This window comes from Martes martes, assembly GCF_963455335.1.
Source record: "Martes martes genome assembly, chromosome: 14".
NCBI classification, from domain to species: domain Eukaryota; kingdom Metazoa; phylum Chordata; class Mammalia; order Carnivora; family Mustelidae; genus Martes; species Martes martes.
The window spans coordinates 18,777,933-18,799,454 of record NC_137902.1 but is presented as its reverse complement, the minus strand read 5'-3'; the positions used below and the strand labels follow the sequence as shown (position 1 = coordinate 18,799,454).

General features: G+C 35.8%; 1 protein-coding gene across 1 annotated transcript in view; it reads left to right on the top strand.

Annotated features, from left to right (window-relative positions):
* Positions 1-21,522, top strand: part of SHOC2 (SHOC2 leucine rich repeat scaffold protein) — a 92,157-nt gene that overhangs the window by 31,243 nt on the left and 39,392 nt on the right. The window contains exon 2 of the mRNA XM_080822660.1: positions 11,649-12,593. Coding sequence (XP_080678786.1) covers positions 11,891-12,593 — 703 coding nt within the window. The 5' untranslated portion in view covers positions 11,649-11,890. The remainder of the gene's footprint in view (positions 1-11,648; positions 12,594-21,522) is intronic.

The window sequence follows — 21,522 nt, the reverse complement described above, 5'->3', positions numbered from 1 at the left end:
GATCTTTTAATAACAATGCAGTCTTTTTAATGTATACGTGTTGTCAGTAAAATATCTTATAAGTAGCTTCCTTTTGTGAGAAAGTCTGATGTAATTGTAGCTTGTTTGCTTAATTGAAAGGAACAAGTTCTAGTTGACCTGTGAAATTAGACATCTGGGTAACCTTTTCAGGTGAGCTTAGAATTTTTTTCAGAGATTAAGAAAGCAAGGTATTTATGGGGCCCTTCTTCATCTACCTCCTCCTCCTCTTCTTTTTTTTTCCCCCATCCACCTATTCTTAAATGTTTATCTTCCCCAAGGTACCAGTATCTTTTCATTTTATATGCACTCTGTGATTTTATCATTTCCGACCTTCAGGTGGCATTATGCTATTGATACCAACGCCATAAGCTTGTTTTTATCCTGGACCTTTCTGCTTTATTCCAAATCCTATTTCCTTTTTATCTTCTTCTCTCCCTCCTCCTCTTCTTAAGATTTTATTTGTTTGAGAGAGAGCAAGTAAGTGTACAAGTGGGGGGGAGGAGGAGAGGGAGAGGGGCAAGCAGACTCTTTCCTGAGCACTGAGCCCTACAAGACTTGATCCCAGCACCCTGAGATCATGTCCTGAGCCATCTAGGCTTCTCTCCAAATCCTGTTTTTCAAGTGTAGACTAGAATAGGATAGCCTGGTGTTTTCACTGGAACCTCAATAGAAGCTTGTCCAAAATTTTACAGTTTTTCCCCTTTCTCGTTCCCTAGCTTGAATGATCCATATTATATCTATCTAGTTGTTCAAGCCAGCAGTTGACATTATTCTGGAACTCTTCTCCTTAATCCCACTCATCTCCAACTACTTTGATTCTGTCTCTAAAATGTCTCTTGAGTTATTCTTATCCAGTATTGTTAACATCAGTTTGTAATTTAAACCAGTGGTTCTTGGGCACCTGGGTGTCTCAGTTGTTAAGTGTCTGCCTTCAGCTCAGGTCATGATCCCAGGGTCCTGGGATCGAGCCCTGCTTTGGGCTCTCTGCTCAGTGGGAAGTCTGCTTCTTTCTCTCCCACTCCCCCTGCCTGTGTTCCCTCTCTGGCTGTGTCTCTCTCTGTCAAATAAATAAATAAAATCGTTGAAAAATGAATGAATGAATGAATGAACCAGTGGTTCTTTAAGTGCCTCAGACCTAATATCCCATTTATATAACAAATTACTTTGTAAAACCCTTTTACTCTTCTGAAACAATGATTTACACTGAAACTATATAACACACTGGTTAATTGAAAGGAAAAATAAGATATACATTTTGTTTGTCAATATGAAAATGCTTAGGCACAATACTAGAAAATAATGAAGAACAAGGCTTGTACGTAATACCATCATAATGGTTGCAAATGCAGACTTACATAGGTGTGTTTTGTTGGTGACTCAGATGCCAAGATCTGTATGGGTGTCAGTGAATGTCAGAGTCATGAATAAAAAAAATAATAATTCTTGAATTACAATCTAAACAAAGTAGCTTTCCCTTCTAGAATGTGGATGTTGTTTATATTTCCTGAAAAGTGCAAAAGTAATTGGACTTCATATGTAAAATGGAGCTAGGTTCTAGGGGTGCCTGGCTGCCTCAGTTGGTAGAGCATGCGACTCTTGATCTTTGTGGTCATGAGTTTGAGCCCCACTTTGGGCATAGAGATTACTTAAGAAAATGGTGTTAGGATCTAAGTATTCAGAATTATAAATAGATATTTCAACTAGTTATATATTCAGTGGTCATTTAAAGATTGTGCAGCATGCAGGGATGGTTCTTCATGCCTCCATCCTCTGTCCATTAAATGCTGGCAGCACTTCCCTAAACATTGAGACTACCTAAAATGAACCAGAAAATCCAAAATACTCTCAGGAAAAGTGGTTGAGGGGAGCCTGGGTGGCTCAGTTGGTTAAGCATCTGACTCTTGATTTCAGCTCAGGTCATGATCTCATGGGTCAAGGGGTCGAGCCCTGCACCTCGGGGGGGTCTGCCCTCAGTGGGGAGTCTGCTGCTTACCTCCCTCTCCCTCCCATGCTGCCCCCTCTCTGCCCCCCCAGGCTCGCTCTCTCTGACTTTATCAAATAAATCTTTAAAAAAGAAAAATGTGGTTGAGTTTACCATTATCATATTTTGTATGGCTTTATTGCATGGTTTCTAAATTTGGTCCTGCATTGGAATCACCTGGAAAACTCTTTGAACATATAGATTGCTGTTTCCTACCCTAGATACTTACTTTGGTAGGTTTCTTGGGTTTAGGATTTCTAAGCTCCCCAAATGATTCTTCTAGAACATGTCTAGCACTGATTTGAGAGCATTTGAGAATCAGTCATTAAAGTTTGTAGTAGCCCTCTCACTAGATTTTGTCTTACTTTTGAATCCCTGATCTTTTAAAATCATATGGAACGGTATCAGATAAGTTTTCAAAAATAGTTCTGTGATATGCCCTCTTCTTTGGGAATCCTTTAATGGCTCTTCATATTTACTCTTAGCAGCCCCTGAAAGTACCCTTCTGGAATATTAGGGTTTGAAATTGTGGTGCTGCAGAGTAAACTCCAAATTACTAAATTTGAATACTTAAGCTTTCAAAATTAGACAGTCTGGATTTCCAACCTTATTTTGGGGCCTGAACGCCAACGTAGAAAAACTGCTTGTGGTTCCTGGGTCTGGATAATTTTCTCATGCCATTTCCTGTGTATGCAGTATCTACCCATCCCCACAGAATGAATTTGTGAACCTCTTTTCAACTTTGAGGATTCAATTGGAGTCTCATCACAGTATTCTCCTCTCTGCCCCTCCTCCATCACTGTGCTCTCACATTACCTTTCCCAAAGTTTATAACTTGTCTGTTTCCTTCTCTTTGTAACGTCACTGAAGGCAAAGATTTTTTGTTTGATTGGCTTTTCTAGCCCCAGATAACAGTATAGTACCTGACTCATAGGTGCTTGGTGAATGAGTGGGTGATTGAAAGGATGGTGGGTTTGTATTAGATGATCTCATAGGTTTTTCTAGTTTCAGGATTGATGATATGAATATGATTGATAACTTCTTTTACGAAGAAAGTATGTGTATCGTTTACCTTTTTAATTCTTATTTATGTACTGTGTAGCTTTTAACCTAAAATAAGACATGAATATTTCTTATCATGATGGCTATACAGGTCAACTGTATTGGCATAACACTGAAGTAAATAATATTAGACATAATGGATCATATAATTTTACATGGCAGGTACTGAAGGTTAATTTGTACAGTGTATTGAAGAATATAATCAGTTATAATTTTATAGGTCTACTTTGACATGGTGAGAGTTTATTCTTAATAGAGTACCAAACTGTTTTAAAAATTGGAAAACTTTTACAATCCCACCAGCAGTGAGTTAGAATTCCACTTATTCCACATTCTTGTTAATAGTTGGTATAATCAGGATACCGTATTTTTTTTATTTTGCTTCCTACCACTCTAGCCCATCTTTTGTCCTCAGGAAGAAACCTTTTATATCTTATCTGTAAATTTTGTGGTTGCCTAGGATCAGGGTCTTTGTTACAGATGACCTGAGTCTAGCCCTGAACTCATCATCCCCCTTTTTGTATTGTTCTTGCTGATCATGGTCTTACGGGCTATCAATATGCTGATAACTTCCACATGGTTTTATCTCAAACCTCTTAGCTCTAGGATTCTCTTCCTCAAACTCTCTGTCCGCATAGAATGTATCACCAAGTTTGTTAATTTTTCCTACTAAAGATTTCTTGAATGTACCCACTTTATCTGTTGTATAATATTTTAGTGTAAGATCAAGTCTCACCTAGTTGCTGTTAATAGTCTCCTAATCGGTTTCCTGCTTTTACTCTTTTTCTCAAAATCGATTCTCTGTACAGTATTGTGAGAGAGATTAAAAACATACCATGTTACTCTCTTAAAACGTTGAATGGTGTAGAAGATCTGTGCTCATTATGGGTACAAAATCCTGCATAATCTTGTTTTAACTTCAGTCTGATCTCGTATCAGTGAAACGGCTTCCATTTCACTCCTCTGTCTCATGATGTTCTTGCATATCTCAGCCTTTACATCTTATTTTCTCTTTATGGAATGCTTTTTATATTTGTTTCTTTTTTCTACCTGACTGTTAGCACTTTGAGGACAGGAACCATGTCTGTTTTATTTATTCAGCACTTAGCATGATGCCTGGCACATGGAGGAGTTCAGTAAATATTTTGTTAAATGCCTATATGAGGTTATTGTAGTATTTCTTTTGCTTGAAGTCGTCTTTGGACTGCCATTTAGGAACTGCTTATGTGTGTCTTACTAGTATTCATCTTCTGTACATATATCATTTCTAAAAATGCCTGAGTAAATAAATTTTCTGTGCATTGGTTTTTTACCATATTGCCAGAACTGTTCTCCAGTATAGTCTCTGGATCCCTGCTTCTTGGGCCTAATATAGTTACAACTCATTTACCTTTTCTTTTTCTTTCACCTTTTATTTTTCTACAGTAATGTTCACCTTTTATTCTGTAGTAGATGTCAATTATGTCACTTATGTTTAAATCTTACCAGATGGATTACAAAATAATGAAATTATTTATTTCCAACAAAGAAACTATTGGAACTGTCCTTTTAATTTGACCCTCAAATTCCAGGAGCAGTGGTGTGACATCAGCACAACACTGCTTACTGGATAACATTGCAGATATTTTTCCTCATTCCATTCCGTTTAATTTTTCTTTCTTTTTTTTTTTAACTAAAAGGTCAGTTAACATTAGATACGACAAGTAAAACTGGAGTTAATGAGTATTTTGATGTATAATGGCCAAGCTTTTAAACTAATTCTAGTTAAATTATCTTGTAATTTTATCTAGAAGACAGAGGGGAATGTATGATTAGGGTGTTCCTGATTTACCCACCATTATTTTATGAATGATAATTGCATTAACCAAAGTGTATTTAAATGTATTTATACTTAAAAGAAAGAATCTTTTCTTTCCTGGTAATGTTATGAAATATCTACCTCCCCAAATTGAATGGTATCTGTGAATGGGTATATTTTTATCTGATACTGAAAAAGATTGAGAAAAATCTTTTCATAGCCAATATGAATTGTTACTCATTTATTTTTTAAAAAATTGTTATTTTCAAAGTTTTTTTTCAATGTGGTTTTTAAACTTCCACTGTATTGAAAAAACTCAGTGTGCTTTTTTATAATTTATGTGTGGTAGATTTATATTAACCATTGTATTATTGTTTACATTTTTCTTTTAGAATAATTTTACACTGATAGAATTTATAAAAATAGTACAGAGAGGTCCCTTGTACTTTTCATTTATTTTCCACCAATAATATCTTATGTAACTATAGTATAATTATCAAAATCAGGAAATTGACATTGGTACAATACTCTTAAGTAAACTATAATCTTGAGATTTTACCAGTTTTTCTATGCAGTCTTGTATTGGAGGGGGGATGTTGATAGTCCCATGAAATTTGAAAACTTGTACAGATTCTTTTTTTTTAAATTTTTTAAAGATTATTTATTTATTTAGAGAGAGAGCAGGGGGGCAGAGGAGCAGAGGTAGAGAGAGAATGAGAATCCCAACCAAGCAGGCTCCTTGCTGAATGCAGAGCCTGACGTGGGGCTTAATCCCATGAACCTGAGATCATGACCTGAGCCGAAACCAGTAGTTGGATGCTCAACCAACTGAGCCACCCAGGCACCCTGAAAACTTGTACAGATTCTTAAAACTACCACACAGAGTACACAACTGTTTCATCAGTTCAAAGAAGTTTGCACGTGCTACCCCTTTATAGTCATACTCTCACCCAACCCTAAGCCATAGCAACCACTGATCTGCTCTCCCTAAGTATAATTTTGTTGTTTAAAAATACTGTATGAACATAATCATACGGAATCACACATATCAACTATTTGATACTTTTTTACTCAGCATAGTGCCCTTGAGATCCATCCCAATTTTTGTGTGCAAGGGTAGTTTGTTCCTTTTCCTTTTTATTGTTGAAAAGTGTTCTGTTGTATAGATGTACCAGTTTTTCAGTTCACCCAGTAAAAGACATTGATGTTTGTACCTTTGGGGCATTACAAATAAAGCTGCTATGTATGTTTGTATACATGTTTTTGTGTCAACATAAGTTTTCATTTCTCTAAGATAAACACCTGTGAGTACCATTTCTGGGTTGTATGGTTATGAGAAATTGCCAAATCGTTTTCCAAGTGGCTGTACCAGTTTACATTCTCATCAGCAATGAGTGATTGATCCAATTTCTCCACATTTTCACCAGCACTTGGTATCATCCATATTTTTTATTTTAGCTCTTCTCAAAGACATGCAGTTATATTTGTATTTCCCTAATGACTAGTGATTGAACATCTTATGTGTCTTTAGTGGAGTGTCTCTGTAAGTCTTTCACCCCTTTTCTATTTGGATTGATTGTTTTCTTATTATTTAAAGGACTTCTTTGTATGTTCTGGATACATTTTCTCCCAGACTGTAGCTTTTCATTCTCTTCATAGACCTCTGAGTGGAGAGAGAGAACATTGCTTGGACCCTTTTTGGTCCCTTTTTGGACCAGTACTTAACTGGTGTTTTTGGATTATGAGCTTCTCTACTGCCAAGCCAGGATATGTAGGAAACAACAACAACAACAACAAAAACCACAGAGAACTCGCCAGTAGATTATCCTTCAGCCAGAGTCCCTAGCCACTGTACCTTCTTTTCTCTACTTTTCAGAAACTTCTGCTAGTTGCTTTATGTATTTTGTCCAGGGTTTTATGTTGTAATTAATGGGAGAAACGGTAAGGTGGGCTTACTCCATCTTCTTTGGAGCCAGAAGTCATGTTCATTGTAATTCAAGGTCCAATATCGTAAAGCTTTCATATCCACATTTAAGGTAAGACTAGGGAATGTATTTAGTATATGTGGCTTATTGATGTGGTAGTTATTTTAGAAATAGCTAAAAGTAATGTTGAGTGTATTATAAGAACAAGGAGATTTTTTTTTTACTTCTTAACATCGAGTTTGCATACAAAATATAGTTCCTGAAAGGAACGATTTGAAATATGAAACAGTGATCTGCAAAACTGTTGCCTAGGGGCCAAATTCAGTATGTGGCCTCTTTTGGTAAACTTTTATTGAAACATAGCCTCATCTAGTCACTTACAAGTGTCTACAGCTGTTTTCATGCTAAAGTGATGGAACAGAGCACCTGTAATAGAACATCTGGCCCACAAAGCCTCAAACATTTAATATGTGGCCCTTTACAGGAGAAGTTTGCTGACCCCTGTCTTAGAACGTATTGAGGCCTAAAATATTGTAATTAGCATCCTAATACAATTATGATTTGGATAGCTGTCTTTGAAATACAGCATGGTATAGTGGAAAGAACATACATGGGCTTAGAGTCAGTTAGATTTGGGTTTGAATTTTTCTTTACATCCAGGCATCTGACTATATTGCCTCAATTTTCTTATCTATAAATTGGAAATAGAGGAACTCTTCTACTTAGGAACTTGAAGTTAAGAATTTTTGTAATTTAGAATGTAACTAAGTACCTTAGAAAGTTTTATCAACTAAGACCTCTGCCAATGGATAGCATTGGTAGTATTTGGTTTCATTTTTGGATAAATGATAAAAGGGACTCAAAAAACCAAGTGGAGACACTTTAAATATCTTCCTTGATGTTGTGAGAATTTGAAATAAGATTAAAAGTTCATGTCAAGTGCTCTATTTATGTTAGTTATTAGGTGGTGGGGAATAGAGGAATCTTCTGGAGTGATAAAGACCCCAATACAGAAACACCATTGATAGCCTCAGCTTAGTAACTGGTGCAATTTTATGCTTTTTCACTAGATTTTAAGCATTTTTAGAATGGGTACTGTCACTTTCTATTACATAAGTGGGTGCAAGAGTCAAATTGTGCAAATGTAACCATCTCCCACGTTATAAAGGGATTTTTAAGAAATCTTTTTTTTTTTTTAAGATTTTATTTATTTATTTGACAGACAGAGATCACAAGTAGGCAGAGGCAGGCAGAGAGAGAGAGGGGGAGGCAGGCTCCCCGCTGAGCAGAGAGCTGGTGCAGGGCTCAATCCCAGGACCCTGAGATCATGACCTGAGCCGGAGGCGGAGGCTTAACCCACTGAGCCACCAGGTGCCCCGTTTTTTAAGAAATCTATTGGCGAGTTTATTTCCAAGAAACATGAAGATTACTCCCAATACTTTTTTTCTTCTCCAGAAAAATCTAGTGGTGTCACCTGTTCAGATCTGGATTAGACCAGAACTTAATTTGGGACTGTCGAGTCATTTTTTAGTTGTCTTAGACAACATATATTTTTACTGGATATGAAAAATTTTTAGTTAATAGTCAAGCCTGGTTAGTTAATTCCTTTCAGTATGGTGATGTCAAAGTCCAAATTCTGTTCTAACTAGTTATATTTTTATGAACAGTGCCTGAACTGTATACCAATAAATCTCAATAGGTACAAGAGTTATAGGATGAGTATCTGGGGTCAGTTCAAATCCATCACTATTGCAGGGAAACCATCAAACAGCTCAAGTATCTCTAGGATGAACTTCAGTTATATTATGGTATTTATATATTATGTGAGGTCTTTTTCAAACTTCAGTGGAAACTTAAAATTATTAGTAACTTGTTTTGTCATTAATGCAATTTCTTTCCTGACCCACTCCTTTATTCTCAATTTTCATTTTTATTTTATTTTTTTATGGAGCCATTTTTAACGTTTAGAGTAGTATCATGTATGTAACATACAAATATTTATGTAGTTCTTTGGTTTTCATTTTATTTTCTTAAGTAATCTCTACATCCATTGTGGGGCTTGAACTCATAACCCCGAGATCAAGAATGACATACAGTCATTCTGAGCCAGCCAGCCACCCCCTCAATATTCATTTTTAGAATAATATTTAAGAAATACAGTAGTAAATATACCAATGTTCAGATCTTCAATGTTCAGATTTGGTTATATCCTCTATTTCCAAACTTGATAAGCATTTGTTGAAACATTTTTAAAAATATTTTATTTATTTATTTGACGGACAGAGATCACAAGTGGGCAGGGAGGCAAGGCAGAGATGGGGGCGGGGAAGCAGGCTCCCTGCTGAGCAGAGAGCCTGATGTGATGCTGGGATCCCAGGACCCTGATATGACCTGAAGGGAAGGCAGAGGCTTAACCCACTGAGCCACCAACGCACCCTGAAACATTTCTTATTAAAACAGATGTTTCCTAGATTCCTTTTCCTGAAGATTACAGTTCAGTGGTTTAGGATAGAGCCTGGGAATTTATTTTTCTTAAACCAATATTCCAGGTTTATTTTATTTTATTTATTGAAGTTTGGGGAACATCAGAATAGGAGATCAAGATTCCATCTTTAAAAATGCCAGTTGTGTGTTTAGAAAAGTATTATTTTATTTTATATTTATATTTATATTATTTTTTATATTTATTATTTTTTACTCATAAAAATGTTTTTGGATCTGATTATTAAGCAGAAGCATTAAAGTTTTGCTAGTATACTTTGTGAGATGCTAGATTTGTTCTTTAATATGTAACATCTTTTTTATACCATCTGCATCTCACTTGAAATTCGGTACATACATATCTTGCCAAATAGAAATTTGATTTTCAGAAACTTGGTATAAATATCCTTTCTTACATCTGAATTGATTAGTAATGTCTATGTTCCATCATCTATGCATATACTCCCATTATTCACCGCTGTATCATTTTAATAAATGTGCTTTAATTTTGGGTTAATAGCATCGGTTTCTCAATCAGTACCTCTGAAGGTTTCTTAGTTTTTCTCCATTGTAGCTCAAAAATCATTATTTTCTCTTTTTGAAGGGGTGGTGAGTAGTGGGGAGATAGTAACTTTCCTGACGCACTAGCAAAAAATTGCATGTTTGTTTAACTGTAGAATCTTATAAGCTGGTAAGCTCAAACTCTAGTCTGGAATTTACAGATCATTAGTCTTCTATCCACCTCCTATTATTACTGTACCCCTGAGATTTTGCTTCAGCAAAGTTCCATCTTTTCATTTACCTATGGCAAACTAAGATCATTTGTTATTCTTGGCCTAAATTGCCCTTTTTTCACTGTATCTACCTGGACTGATTAGCCACCTTGTCTTTACTTGCTTGTACTTCTGTACAAAAGAGCAATAGCGTATGTCATTGTCTGAAGATTTACTGTACTATCTTATGTTTAGTTATATGTGAGTGTTTTGGCAATCTAATTAAACTGTAACCTTGTATAGGGTAAGGCTCACATCCTCTGTATAGAAATGCTTAGCATGACCCTGTGCACTTAGACTATCAAATACTTTTGGTGGTTTCATAAAATTTTAGCTTTTTTTTTTAACCTCTTAAGCTGATCAGGTAGGATGTTAATCATTTTATCTTTAATCTTTAAGCCCTACTACCACATAAAGATCAGTTACTTATAAAATTAATAACAGAGCCACAGGATACAAACTTACATTTTAAATTTCAAAATGCTTAGGGAGGACTGACTCCTTCACAAACATTTTACTCATCTATTCAGCCTTTGTAGTTCCTTTTGGTCAGTCATTTTACCAGTTTTTTTCTACTTTTTAGAACCCTTATCACCATTCAATTTCTAGTTTATAGATTTCATTGGAGATTGCTCTTTGTTACTGTTTCTCAAGGTGGTTCCCTAGGTCTACCTGCATTGGAATCAGCTAGAATGCTTAGTCAAGTACAGATTCTTTTTTTTTTTTCTTTTAAGATTTTATTTATTTATTTAACAGAGAGATACACAGGGAGAGAAGGAACATAAGCAGAGGGAATGGGACAGGGAGAAGGCTCCCCACTGATCAGGGAGCCCAATGTGGAGCTCGATCCCAGGACCCTGGGACCATGACCTGAGCCGAAGACAGGCATTTAACGACAGAGCCACCCAGTTGCCCCTATAGTACAGATTCTTAATGTTCTTTTCCCTAAACTATCTGCTGTGCTCCATACATATTTCACTTTGCCATTTTGTTCTTTTGTGAGACTGCTCTTGAGTCTATCATTATACTCTTTGAAGTCCTTTCTGATACCTAAAGCTGTCTGGCAATTAGTTGCGGATAGAGCAGTTTTAGTGTAGTGCTTAGGAACACAGGCTGTGGATATAAACATTGGAATCTCAACTCTGTTGCTTTTCCAAGATCACAGGGCTAGTTAGTTAAAAGTATTTCTGTGCCTTGCTGTCCCTATTTAAAATATAGGGACAACAGTTGATCTTTTGGGCTGCTGTATGTATTAAGTTAATATTTGTAAGTTTCTTACAGTAGTGCTTGTATGTAGAAAGCATTCAAACATTAGCTGCTGTTATGATTTCTTCCACTTTTCAGTTTTTACAAACTTAACAGTAACTTGTATACTTACCTTACATCTTCCTCTTAGATTATAAAGTCACAGAAGATAGGGGCCTGCCTTAACTATTTTTATAGTTTTTCAATGGATTTTGCATAGTAGAAAGTGTTCAATAAATATTTACTACATCAAATCATAGGAAAATGGCCAAATTTTCAGTAAGATTGTTTTTCAGAGCCCATTTACTTAATATAAATTATAATCTAAAATAATTTAATATTCTTTTTGTGTTGTATTTCAGGAATTCTAATGAACCATTGACCATCACCATTTTACCAGTTGGAGCAAGTTATCAGAAATGGGCATAGTGCTTTTAGATCCAATATGTAACAGATGGCTGTTCCTCCATGGTGATTACTTCTTCAAGCCAACACCTTTTGTGATTGTGTAGGATCTTTGTCTCTTCATCTTCGAATTCCAGTTACTGTTGTTGGCAAATAAAACAAAGGAGTTCATGTAGTTTTTGCCCAAGCTTGAGTCACCATGAGTAGTAGTTTAGGAAAAGAAAAAGACTCTAAAGAGAAAGATCCCAAAGTGCCATCAGCCAAGGAAAGAGAAAAGGAGGCAAAAGCCTCTGGAGGTTTTGGGAAAGACAGCAAAGAAAAAGAACCTAAGACCAAAGGGAAAGATGCCAAAGACGGAAAGAAGGACTCCAGTACTGCCCAGCCAGGGGTGGCTTTTTCAGTTGACAATACGATCAAACGGCCAAATCCAGCACCTGGGACTAGAAAAAAATCTAGCAATGCAGAGGTGATTAAAGAGCTCAACAAATGCCGGGAAGAGAATTCAATGCGTTTGGACTTATCCAAGAGGTCTATACACATATTGCCATCATCAATCAAAGAGTTGACTCAGTTAACAGAACTTTATTTATATAGCAACAAATTGCAGTCCCTCCCAGCTGAGGTGGGCTGTCTAGTAAATCTCATGACACTGGCTCTAAATGAAAACTCACTTACCAGTTTGCCTGACTCTCTTGATAACTTGAAGAAGCTGCGGATGCTTGATTTACGGCATAATAAACTGAGAGAAATTCCTTCAGTGGTGTATAGGCTGGATTCTCTCACCACTCTTTACCTTCGCTTTAATCGTATAACTACTGTGGAAAAGGACATCAAAAATCTGTCAAAACTCAGCATGCTTAGCATTCGAGAGAACAAAATCAAACAACTACCTGCTGAAATTGGTAAGAGATCTTAGGTTACTACTATTTGTGGTTATTTGTTATGCCAGATAATTGTTATGCCAGCTAATATGTCAAGTGCTTTTCCATATCAAAATATCTGGTACTTGCCTAAAAACAGCTGGTTTCTAAATTTCTTCTTTATGTTTTACTTCAGTTATTTAATTTTAGCAATTTTAGTGTATGGTTTGGGCTTATTTTATAGATTTTAAAAAGTGAGTTAGAATATAGATGTAGTTGGGCCTGTTTCAAATAAACTTATTCTGCTTTCATTTTCCCTGGAGAAGAGATGAATTTGTAGCAATAAAAAGATGTTTCCTGAATTTTTAACTTGTTACCACCTATTTTAAAAATATTTAAAAAGTATAGTATATTCACTTAGGCTACATTTTCCAGTTTTCACTTTTCCTTCCTTATCTGAAAAATGTTTGTGTAAATTCACATGACTCTTCTGCCTAATTTACTATAAAAGATTGGCATATCAGAGCCATGTAAAAAAAAAAAGGCAAAAGAATGGTAATAGTATAAAAAATAGTAAATATATATGTAAAAAAGTCAGTAAAAATATTTTAATTTTTTAATTAGGGAGTATAGTAAACATTGACTTATCAGTTCTGAGAAGTTGATAAAGGTATTTGTGGGCTCATTTTATAACATTAAAAAAATTGACATAAAAGTTAATTATTTAACTTTCTAAGGAAGGTTTTCTTACGAATGGCAGATATATGCTGAATAAAATAGGTGATTTAAAAATATTGTTGCTTGAGCATTGGGTGAGTGGGTGACAAAGGAAACAAGGCACTGCAGCTTTGTAGAGATACTTTTCTGTAGGTGTGTTTAAAAATTTATTTAACTTTGAAAAAGATACGGTTTAAGTTTTAGGTATGGCATTTTTCTACATTTAACTCTCACCAGACACAAAATCCCAGTTTAATTTTGGTTTCATTAAATACATTTTCTAATCCATGATACATTTTCCCAAGCAGTGAACTGTACTTTTTGAAAGTATGACTCACTTATCAGGTATTAAAATATCTTCAGGAATCTGAAAGGAAATACTCCTTTTCATGTTTTCAGATAGAAGTGTGCTTGTTGATTGACTTTTGATCTCATACCAGATTCAGTTAAAATCTCACCAGTAGAGGTTCATTCTGAAATGGAATTGCTAAAGAAAAAAGAAATGCTAGATTTTTACATAGAAATATCAAATGTTATTTCCTGTTTTTGTTCTTATTATTTTGTGTATGTGTTATCCTCCATCTGAATATGTTGGCTTTAATTCATGAGAGTCCTATTAAGAATGTCTTTCCGTAGAGATGTTACCAAATTACTTAGGAATTAAGAACATACATTTCTTACGTAAGAAATTATAGGGTTTTATTATTTTTAAAAATTTTTATTTATTTATTTGAGAGAGAGAGAGAACATGAGAGTGGGGAGGGTCAGAGGGAGAAGCAGACTGCCCACTGAGCAGGGAGCCTGATGTGGGACTCAGTCCTGGGACTCTAGGATGGTGACCTGAGCTGAAGGCAGTCACTCAGCTGATTGAGCCACCCAGGTGCCCCGAAATTAGAGGATTTTAAATTTACTTCAGTTTGTTCTTAGCATATAGATCAGCATTTTTATTTAAGTGAATGTATTTTTAAAAATTGGCAAATTTTATTTAATTAAATGGTTTGTGTCTGCCTAATCTTTTGACCTTTATTCCTATAACCTTTGAATTTGTTTAAGGAGTACCCTCCCACAATTAGTGGCATTATTAAAGTTTGTGTTCTTGTAATTTTTGTATTTTTGTAAGAATAGTAACTTCATAAATGTTATTTTATTCCAAGCAGGGCATCAGATAGAGAATAAACTGCTTTTAAAGATGAAAGTTAATATTTCATAAAAGGGGTTAAGATTTATAAGGTTTGGGGCACCTGGGTGGCTCAGTGGGTTAAGCCTCTGCCTTCAGCTCAGGTCATGAGCCCAGGGTCCTGGGATGGAGCCCTGCATCGGGCTCTCTGCTCAGCAGGGAGCCTGCTTCCCCCCCTCTCTCTGCCTGCCTCTCCGCCTACTTGTGACTTCTCTCTCTCTTTATCTCTGTCAAATAAATAAAAAATATCCAGGAGTGATAAAATTGCTCTCATGGTCCAGGTAATATCATTGAATGGATCTCATTTGAGTGTTTTGTACAAGTGCTAATGAGTTACTTAGTTTGGCAGGAAAAAGAAATCAGGAAAGGGAATTCATGGTTGTAAATAAATAACTCCTTTTGATTGGGAATCCTCAAGAGATTCTAGAGACTTGGAGATGAACTGTTAATTTACTTGGTTTATTGTCAGCAGGTTGTCAGATGTTTCACTGAACAACAAAAGCATGTAAAAGTTGTTATTGCTAAAGCTATCTTAGAAGAGTTTGATAGGATCAGAGAGAGAATGCAATTGACTTTCATCCTCCTGAGGTCAGCCTACCCAGTCAAAGGAATATGGACACTCTTGTCCATGCTGCCTAGTTGCAGATGTCCTTGATTAGAAGAGCTCCTGAAGTCTTTGCAGTGAAAGGGAAAATTAAGCTTCTAAGACTCAAGTAATGGTAGAAATTCTGATGTAAGTTCCTAAATCTGTTCAAGCATGTGTGATAGATAGGTATTTCCAGCTTTTGTTAATTATGTAGTTTGTCAAATTATTATGTTCTTTTTTTTATACAGGAAATCGCTGAATATTTGAAAGTGTTCCTATAAGTTCAAGAACAAGAGTTGAAATTTTTTTTAAGATTTACTTGAGAGAGAGTGGGGGGGTAGGGGAAAAGGGAGAGAGAGGGGAGGACAGAATCTTAAGTCAGGTTCCATGCCCTACCCATCTCAGAGCTCCACATGACCCTGAGGTCATGACCTGAGCCAAAACCAAGAGTTGGTCACTTAACCAACTGTGCCACCCAGATGCCCCTAGGAACAATAATTATTTTTAAAATATAAACATCTTTGGGGTGCCTGGGTGGTGCAGTTGGTTAAACAACTGACTCTTGGTTTTAGCTCAGATCATGATCTCAGGGTCATAAGATGCCCCAAATGGGGCTCCATGCTGGGTATGGAGCTGGGTATGGAGCTTAAGATTCTATCACTCCCTCTCCTTCTGCCCTTCTCTCCTTCTAAAAAAAATAAGTAACATATAAAATATAAGCATCTTTGATATGACTCAAAAGGGCAGGTCATATGACTTCACAGGGTAGGTCACAACTTATGAAACCTAATTGTTTACCGGTATTTGGGTACCTACTATATACATTTTACTAGGGCCTTTTTGTATTTTGCTAGATTTTAATTTAACCCCTACTAAAATTTTATTAAGGAATTTATGTCTGTATTCATCATGGCTGTTGACCTGTAATCCTCTTTCTCCCTCTTCCTCTCTCTTTTTAAATAATGGTTTGCCATAAGAGTAATGCTGGCTTCATATCATAGAATGAGTTGGGAAGTATTCCCCTTTTATGTTCTAGAAGAGTTTGTGTAGAATTAGTAGTATTTCCTCAAATGTTCAAAAGAATTTATCAGTTATACAATCTGAAACAGATGTTTTCTTTGTAGGAAGGTTTTTATTTACTGATCTAATTTAATTTAGTTAATAAAGATACAGAGTTACCTGAGTTTTCTACTTCTCAGTTGAATTTTGGTAGTTTGAATCTGTCAAAGCATTTGTCTATTTTGTACAATTTGTTGCATTTTTGGCATAAAGTTCATAATAGTTCTATATTATTCTTTTAATGTCATCAGCATAATTTGTAATCATGTCTCTCTTTCATTCCTCATATTGGTAATTTGGTCTTCTTTGATCAGTCTGACTAGAGATATATCAATTTTATTGGTCTTTAAAAAAAAAAGCTTTTGGTTTTGTTTTTTGTTCTATTATCTTTGGGGTTTTTAAAAATTTTTTTGTTTGTTTTCTGCTCATTTATTTTTACTTTAGGTTTAATATGCTCTTCTTTGTCTACTTTAAGTTGTTAGATTGATTTCAAACCTTTCTTTTCATTATATAAGCATTTCATTATAAATCCCCCCAAGTACTATTTTAGCAGCTGCATCCAGATTTTGATGTTACATTTTCATTATTGTTTATTTTAAATATTTTCTAAATATCTCTTATTCTTCTGTAACCCATGGATTATTTAGAAGTGAATTGTTCAGTTTTCAAGCATTCAAGAGATGTTTTCTGATATTTTTGTTATTGATTTATAAAATACGGCCTGTCTTACTAAATGTTCTATATGCTTTGTGTTCGTTTTTTTTGGAGCAAGGTCACATTAGTTGATATTATTCATTTATTCTATACCACCATCAATTTTCTATCCACTGTTTTTTTCAGTTAATGAGAAAATAAGTGTTGAAATAGCCAACCATACTAACAGATTTTTCTCAACACTAGTGCAATTTTTGCTGCTTATATTTTGAAACTGTTATTACTTTTAGATATACCTAGGATATCTTTTTCCTGATGAGATTACTTATCATTATGAAATATCTGTCTTTTTTTTTCTGTTGTAACATTCCTGGTAATTTTTTTTTTTAATGAATCCTATTTTATCCAGCTTCCTTGTTAATTGGTAGTTACATTGTATATCTTTTGCCATTCTAATACCTTTTGGCATCTTTAAGTTTTAAAATGGTTTCTTATAGACAGCATATAGATCTTGTTTTTAATCCTGGCAGTTTAAAAAATTTTTTTAATTTAAATTTTAGGTAGTTAGGGGTACTTGGGTGGCTCAGTAGGTTAATCCTCTGCCTTCAGCTCAAATCGTGATCTCAGGATCCTGGGATTGAGCCCTGCATCTGACTCTCTGCTCAGTGGGGATCCTGCTTCCCCCTCCCTCTCTGCCAGCCTGTCTGCCTACTTGTGATCTCTGTCTGTCAAATAAATAAAGCATTTAAAAAAAATTTTTAGGTAGTTAACATACAGTGCAGTATTGGTTTCTGGAGTACAATTCAGTGATTCATCACTTAATTAAAACACCCAGTGTTCATCATAACATGTGTCCTTTGTAATTCCTATTACCCATCTATAGTCCATCCCACACCCACCTCCCTTTATCAACCCTCAGTTTGTTCTGTCTTGTTAAGAGTCTTTTATGGCTTGTTTCCCTCTCTCCTTTCTCTCTCTCTCTCTCTTTCTTAAGATTTTATTTATTTATTTGAGAGAGAGACAGCGAGAGCGTGAGAGGGGAGAAGGTCAGAAGGAGAAGCAGACTCCTCCCTGTGGAGCTGGGAGTCCTACGTGGAACTGGATCCCTGGACTCCAAGATCATGACCTGAGCCAAAGGCAGTTGCTTAACCAACTAAGCCACCCAGGCGCCCTCTCCCTTTTTTCTTCAACCCCTTCCCATATTTTCATTTGTTGTCTTTCTTAAATTCCACGTATGGGTGAGATCCTATTAATCCTAGAAGTTTGTGTCTTGAAGGGTCTAGACCATTTACATTTAATATAGTTTCTAATATGATTGGATTAAATCAGCCATCTATTTTCTATTTGTACCATGTTATTCTTTTCCTCTTATTTTATGCCTTCTTTTAGATTGACTATTTTTATAAGTTCCATTTTTCTCAATTGTTGGCATATTAGTTATATATGTCTTTGTTACTTTTAGTATCTGCTCTAGTATTTACAGTACATATTCATAACAGTCTGCATTCAAATAATATTATACCACTTCTCATATGTCCTAAGAACATCACATAGAACACTTTTACTTCTTCCATTCTTTGTGCAGTTATTGTCATACCTTTTTATTCATATATTATAAATCCCATAATAATGCATTACTCTTTTTTTTAATTTTTTAAAGATTTTATTTATTTATTTGTCAGAGAGAGAGAGAGTGAGCACAGGCAGACAGAGTGGCAGAGGGAGAAGCAGGCTCCCCGCGGAGCAAGGAGCCCGATGTGGGACTCGATCCCAGGATGCTGGGATCATGACCTGAGCCGAAGGCAGCCGCTCAACCAACTGAGCCACCCAGGTGTCCCAATAATGCATTACTCTTATTCTTACTTTAAATTTTATCTTTTTTAAGCTTTTCACTTTGAACAAATTTGAGACTTAACGGAAAAGTTGTAAAACCAGTACACAGGGTTCTCATATACCCCTTACCCAGCTTCCTCTGTTACTAACATTCTGTATAACCATTATAAGTTTACATTGGTACAATACTGTGAACCACGAATTTTATTTAGATTTCACCAGTTTTTCCAGTAATGTCCTTTTTCTGTCCCAGAATCCTGCGTTACATTTAATAGTCTATGTAAGTATTCTCCTCCAACCTGTAGAAAGATTTTTGAAAGCCTTTCCTTTTCTTTCCTGATATTGATACTTGTGAAGAGTACTGCTCAGGTATTATGCAATGGATCACTCATTTTTTTGTTTATATTTTCTCATAACTAGTTTGAGATTATGTGTTTGGCAAGAATGCCACTGAGGTGATTATGGTGCTTTTCCCACTGAATCACTTCAAGAGATACATGATGTTGATACGTCTCCTTGCTGGTGATTTTGACCTTGGTTATGTGATTTTTGCTATGCTGCTCTACTTTAAAGTTAATTTTTTCTTCTTTTTTTTTTAAATTTTATTTTTTTAAGATTTTATTTATTTGACGGAGATCACAAGTAGGCAGAGAGGCAGGCAGAGAGAGAAAGGGAAGCAGACTTCCCTCTGAGCAGAGAACCTGACGCGGGGCTCGATCCCAGGACCCTGAGACCATGACCTGAGCTGAAGGCAGAGGCTTTAACCCACTGAGCCACCCAGGCGCCCCTAATTTTTTCTTCTTACTAATTACCCTAAGGAATGCTGGTTTTAGTTTATGCCAGTATCTTGTTTTTCCTTAATCTTTTGCTCCCTGATTTTAGCATTCATTGGTGGATCTTGATCGTCCTTGAAACAATTAGTACTATATTCTAATGGTGATTTTTAAAAAATTTCTCTCATTTCTTTTGTATTATGTAATATTCTTCTATAGGGAGGAGCTGTCCTTTCTCTCCCTCATATATTTATTTGTTCCATTACTTAATTTATATCCGTCTGGACTCATGTATTCTATTCTGTGGGTTCCAATTCAGTATGATTCTTACTGTTTTATTGCCCAGTTCCACCTTTGGTTATTGTGGGCTCTTTTAGGTTGGTTCCTGTGCCCTTTGCCATGCCATCATCCTTCTTTATTATCTTTTAAAGATATTACAAAATGTAAAACAAAACAAAAAACCTCTTGGGGCGCCTGGGTGGCTCAGTGGGTTAAAGCCTCTGCCTTCAGCTCAGGTCATGATCCCAGGGTCCTGGGATCGAGCCCCGCATCAGGCTCTCTGCTCGGCGAGGAGCCTGCTTCCCTTCCTCTCTCTCTGCCTGCCTCTCTGTCTACTTGTGATCTCTGTCTGTCAAATAAATAAATAAAATCTTTAAAAAACAAACAAACAAACAAAAAACCAGAAAACCTCTTTCGTAGTTACCCATGAATTTACCATTTCTAGTACTTGCATCCTTTGTATCTAGATCTGAATTTCTGTTTTCTTTTTTTCTGAAGAACTTCCTTTAATATATATTGTAGTGTATGTATGCTCATAATGAATTCTCCAGGCTTTTGTTTGTCTCAAAGCGTTTTGATTTTATTTTTGAAAGCTATTTTTCTTAGTATAGAATTCTGGTTTGACAGCTTTCCTTTTCTTTTTTTCCTTTTTCCTGTATTTTAAACTTCTCTCTCCTGTGTCTCGGGTTTTATTTGGTTTTCTTTGTTTTTTTTCTGGCTTACCTAGCTTTGGGCAACAGTTTTGCTATTATTCTTATCTTTGCTTCTGTGTTTTATTTTTCTCTGTATATTTACAAAATATTTTTCTTTGTCCTTGGTTTCCAGCTGCTTGGAGTTTATGAACTTCTTGGATCTGTGGGTTTATGGTTTTCATCAAAGCTGGAAAGATTTAAGCCATTATTTCTTGAAATTTTCTTGATTTTGGCACCTTTCCTTTTTTATTCTGTGGATTTCTAACTACATGTATATTGTATCTCTTCATGTTACCTTTCAGGTCATTGATGTTATATTCATTTTTTATGTGTATTTTTGATTATTTCTTGTTGCTTTTTTTATTGCTATATATAATTTTTTTCAGTGTCTAAATCTGTTGTTAATGCCATGCACATGAAATTTTAATTTGAGATACCGTAGGTTTTTGAGATTTAGTCTTGATATATGGTCTTTATTTTTATAATAGGGCTCTTTTGAGATATTGTTTTCTGATCCTTCTAACTTGGCAGGACTGAAATTCCAAAAACTTATCCACTATAGATGGCAGTTGTCAAAATCTCTGCTTGGCTCTTTTAGCTTCTAGCTGTTGTTTTTCCACTGGGCTCCTTGCAGTCTTCTCTCCCATAAGTGTACTTTTGGAGTCAGTCAGAAATTTGAGGGTTATGCATATGCAGATTTTGGTACTCCACTCTTTGTGGTTTCCTCCTTTCCAGGATATGCAACCGTGAATTTCAGCCATTGTCATAGATCCTAGACCTTGTCCTCTGGCTTCTCAGGTCAGTAGGACTCTGACTTTCTACTTGAGATTTATTTTCTACTGCCAGATTTGTGAGTAACTTCATGGTAAAAGCCTTAACAAATGTGGATCATAGCCAGTGTAATTTTTTATGTAAGTTATCGACTGTTCATAAGAAATTACTCTGAAGCATAGCTCTTAAAAATCACTCATTTACTACTGTCTTTGTTCAGAATCAGGCACAACTTAACTGGATCATCTGATTCAGGGCTTCCTCCCAAGATCTCTTACTCAAGGTGGTAGCCAGGGCTGGGGTGCCGTCTTGAAGGCGTGTCTGGAAAAGGCTCCACATCTGAGCCCATGTGGTTGTTTTTAGGATTCATTTGCTTGCAGGGTGTTGAACTAAGGGCTTCAGCTTTTTGCTGGCTGTTGGCTGGAAACTG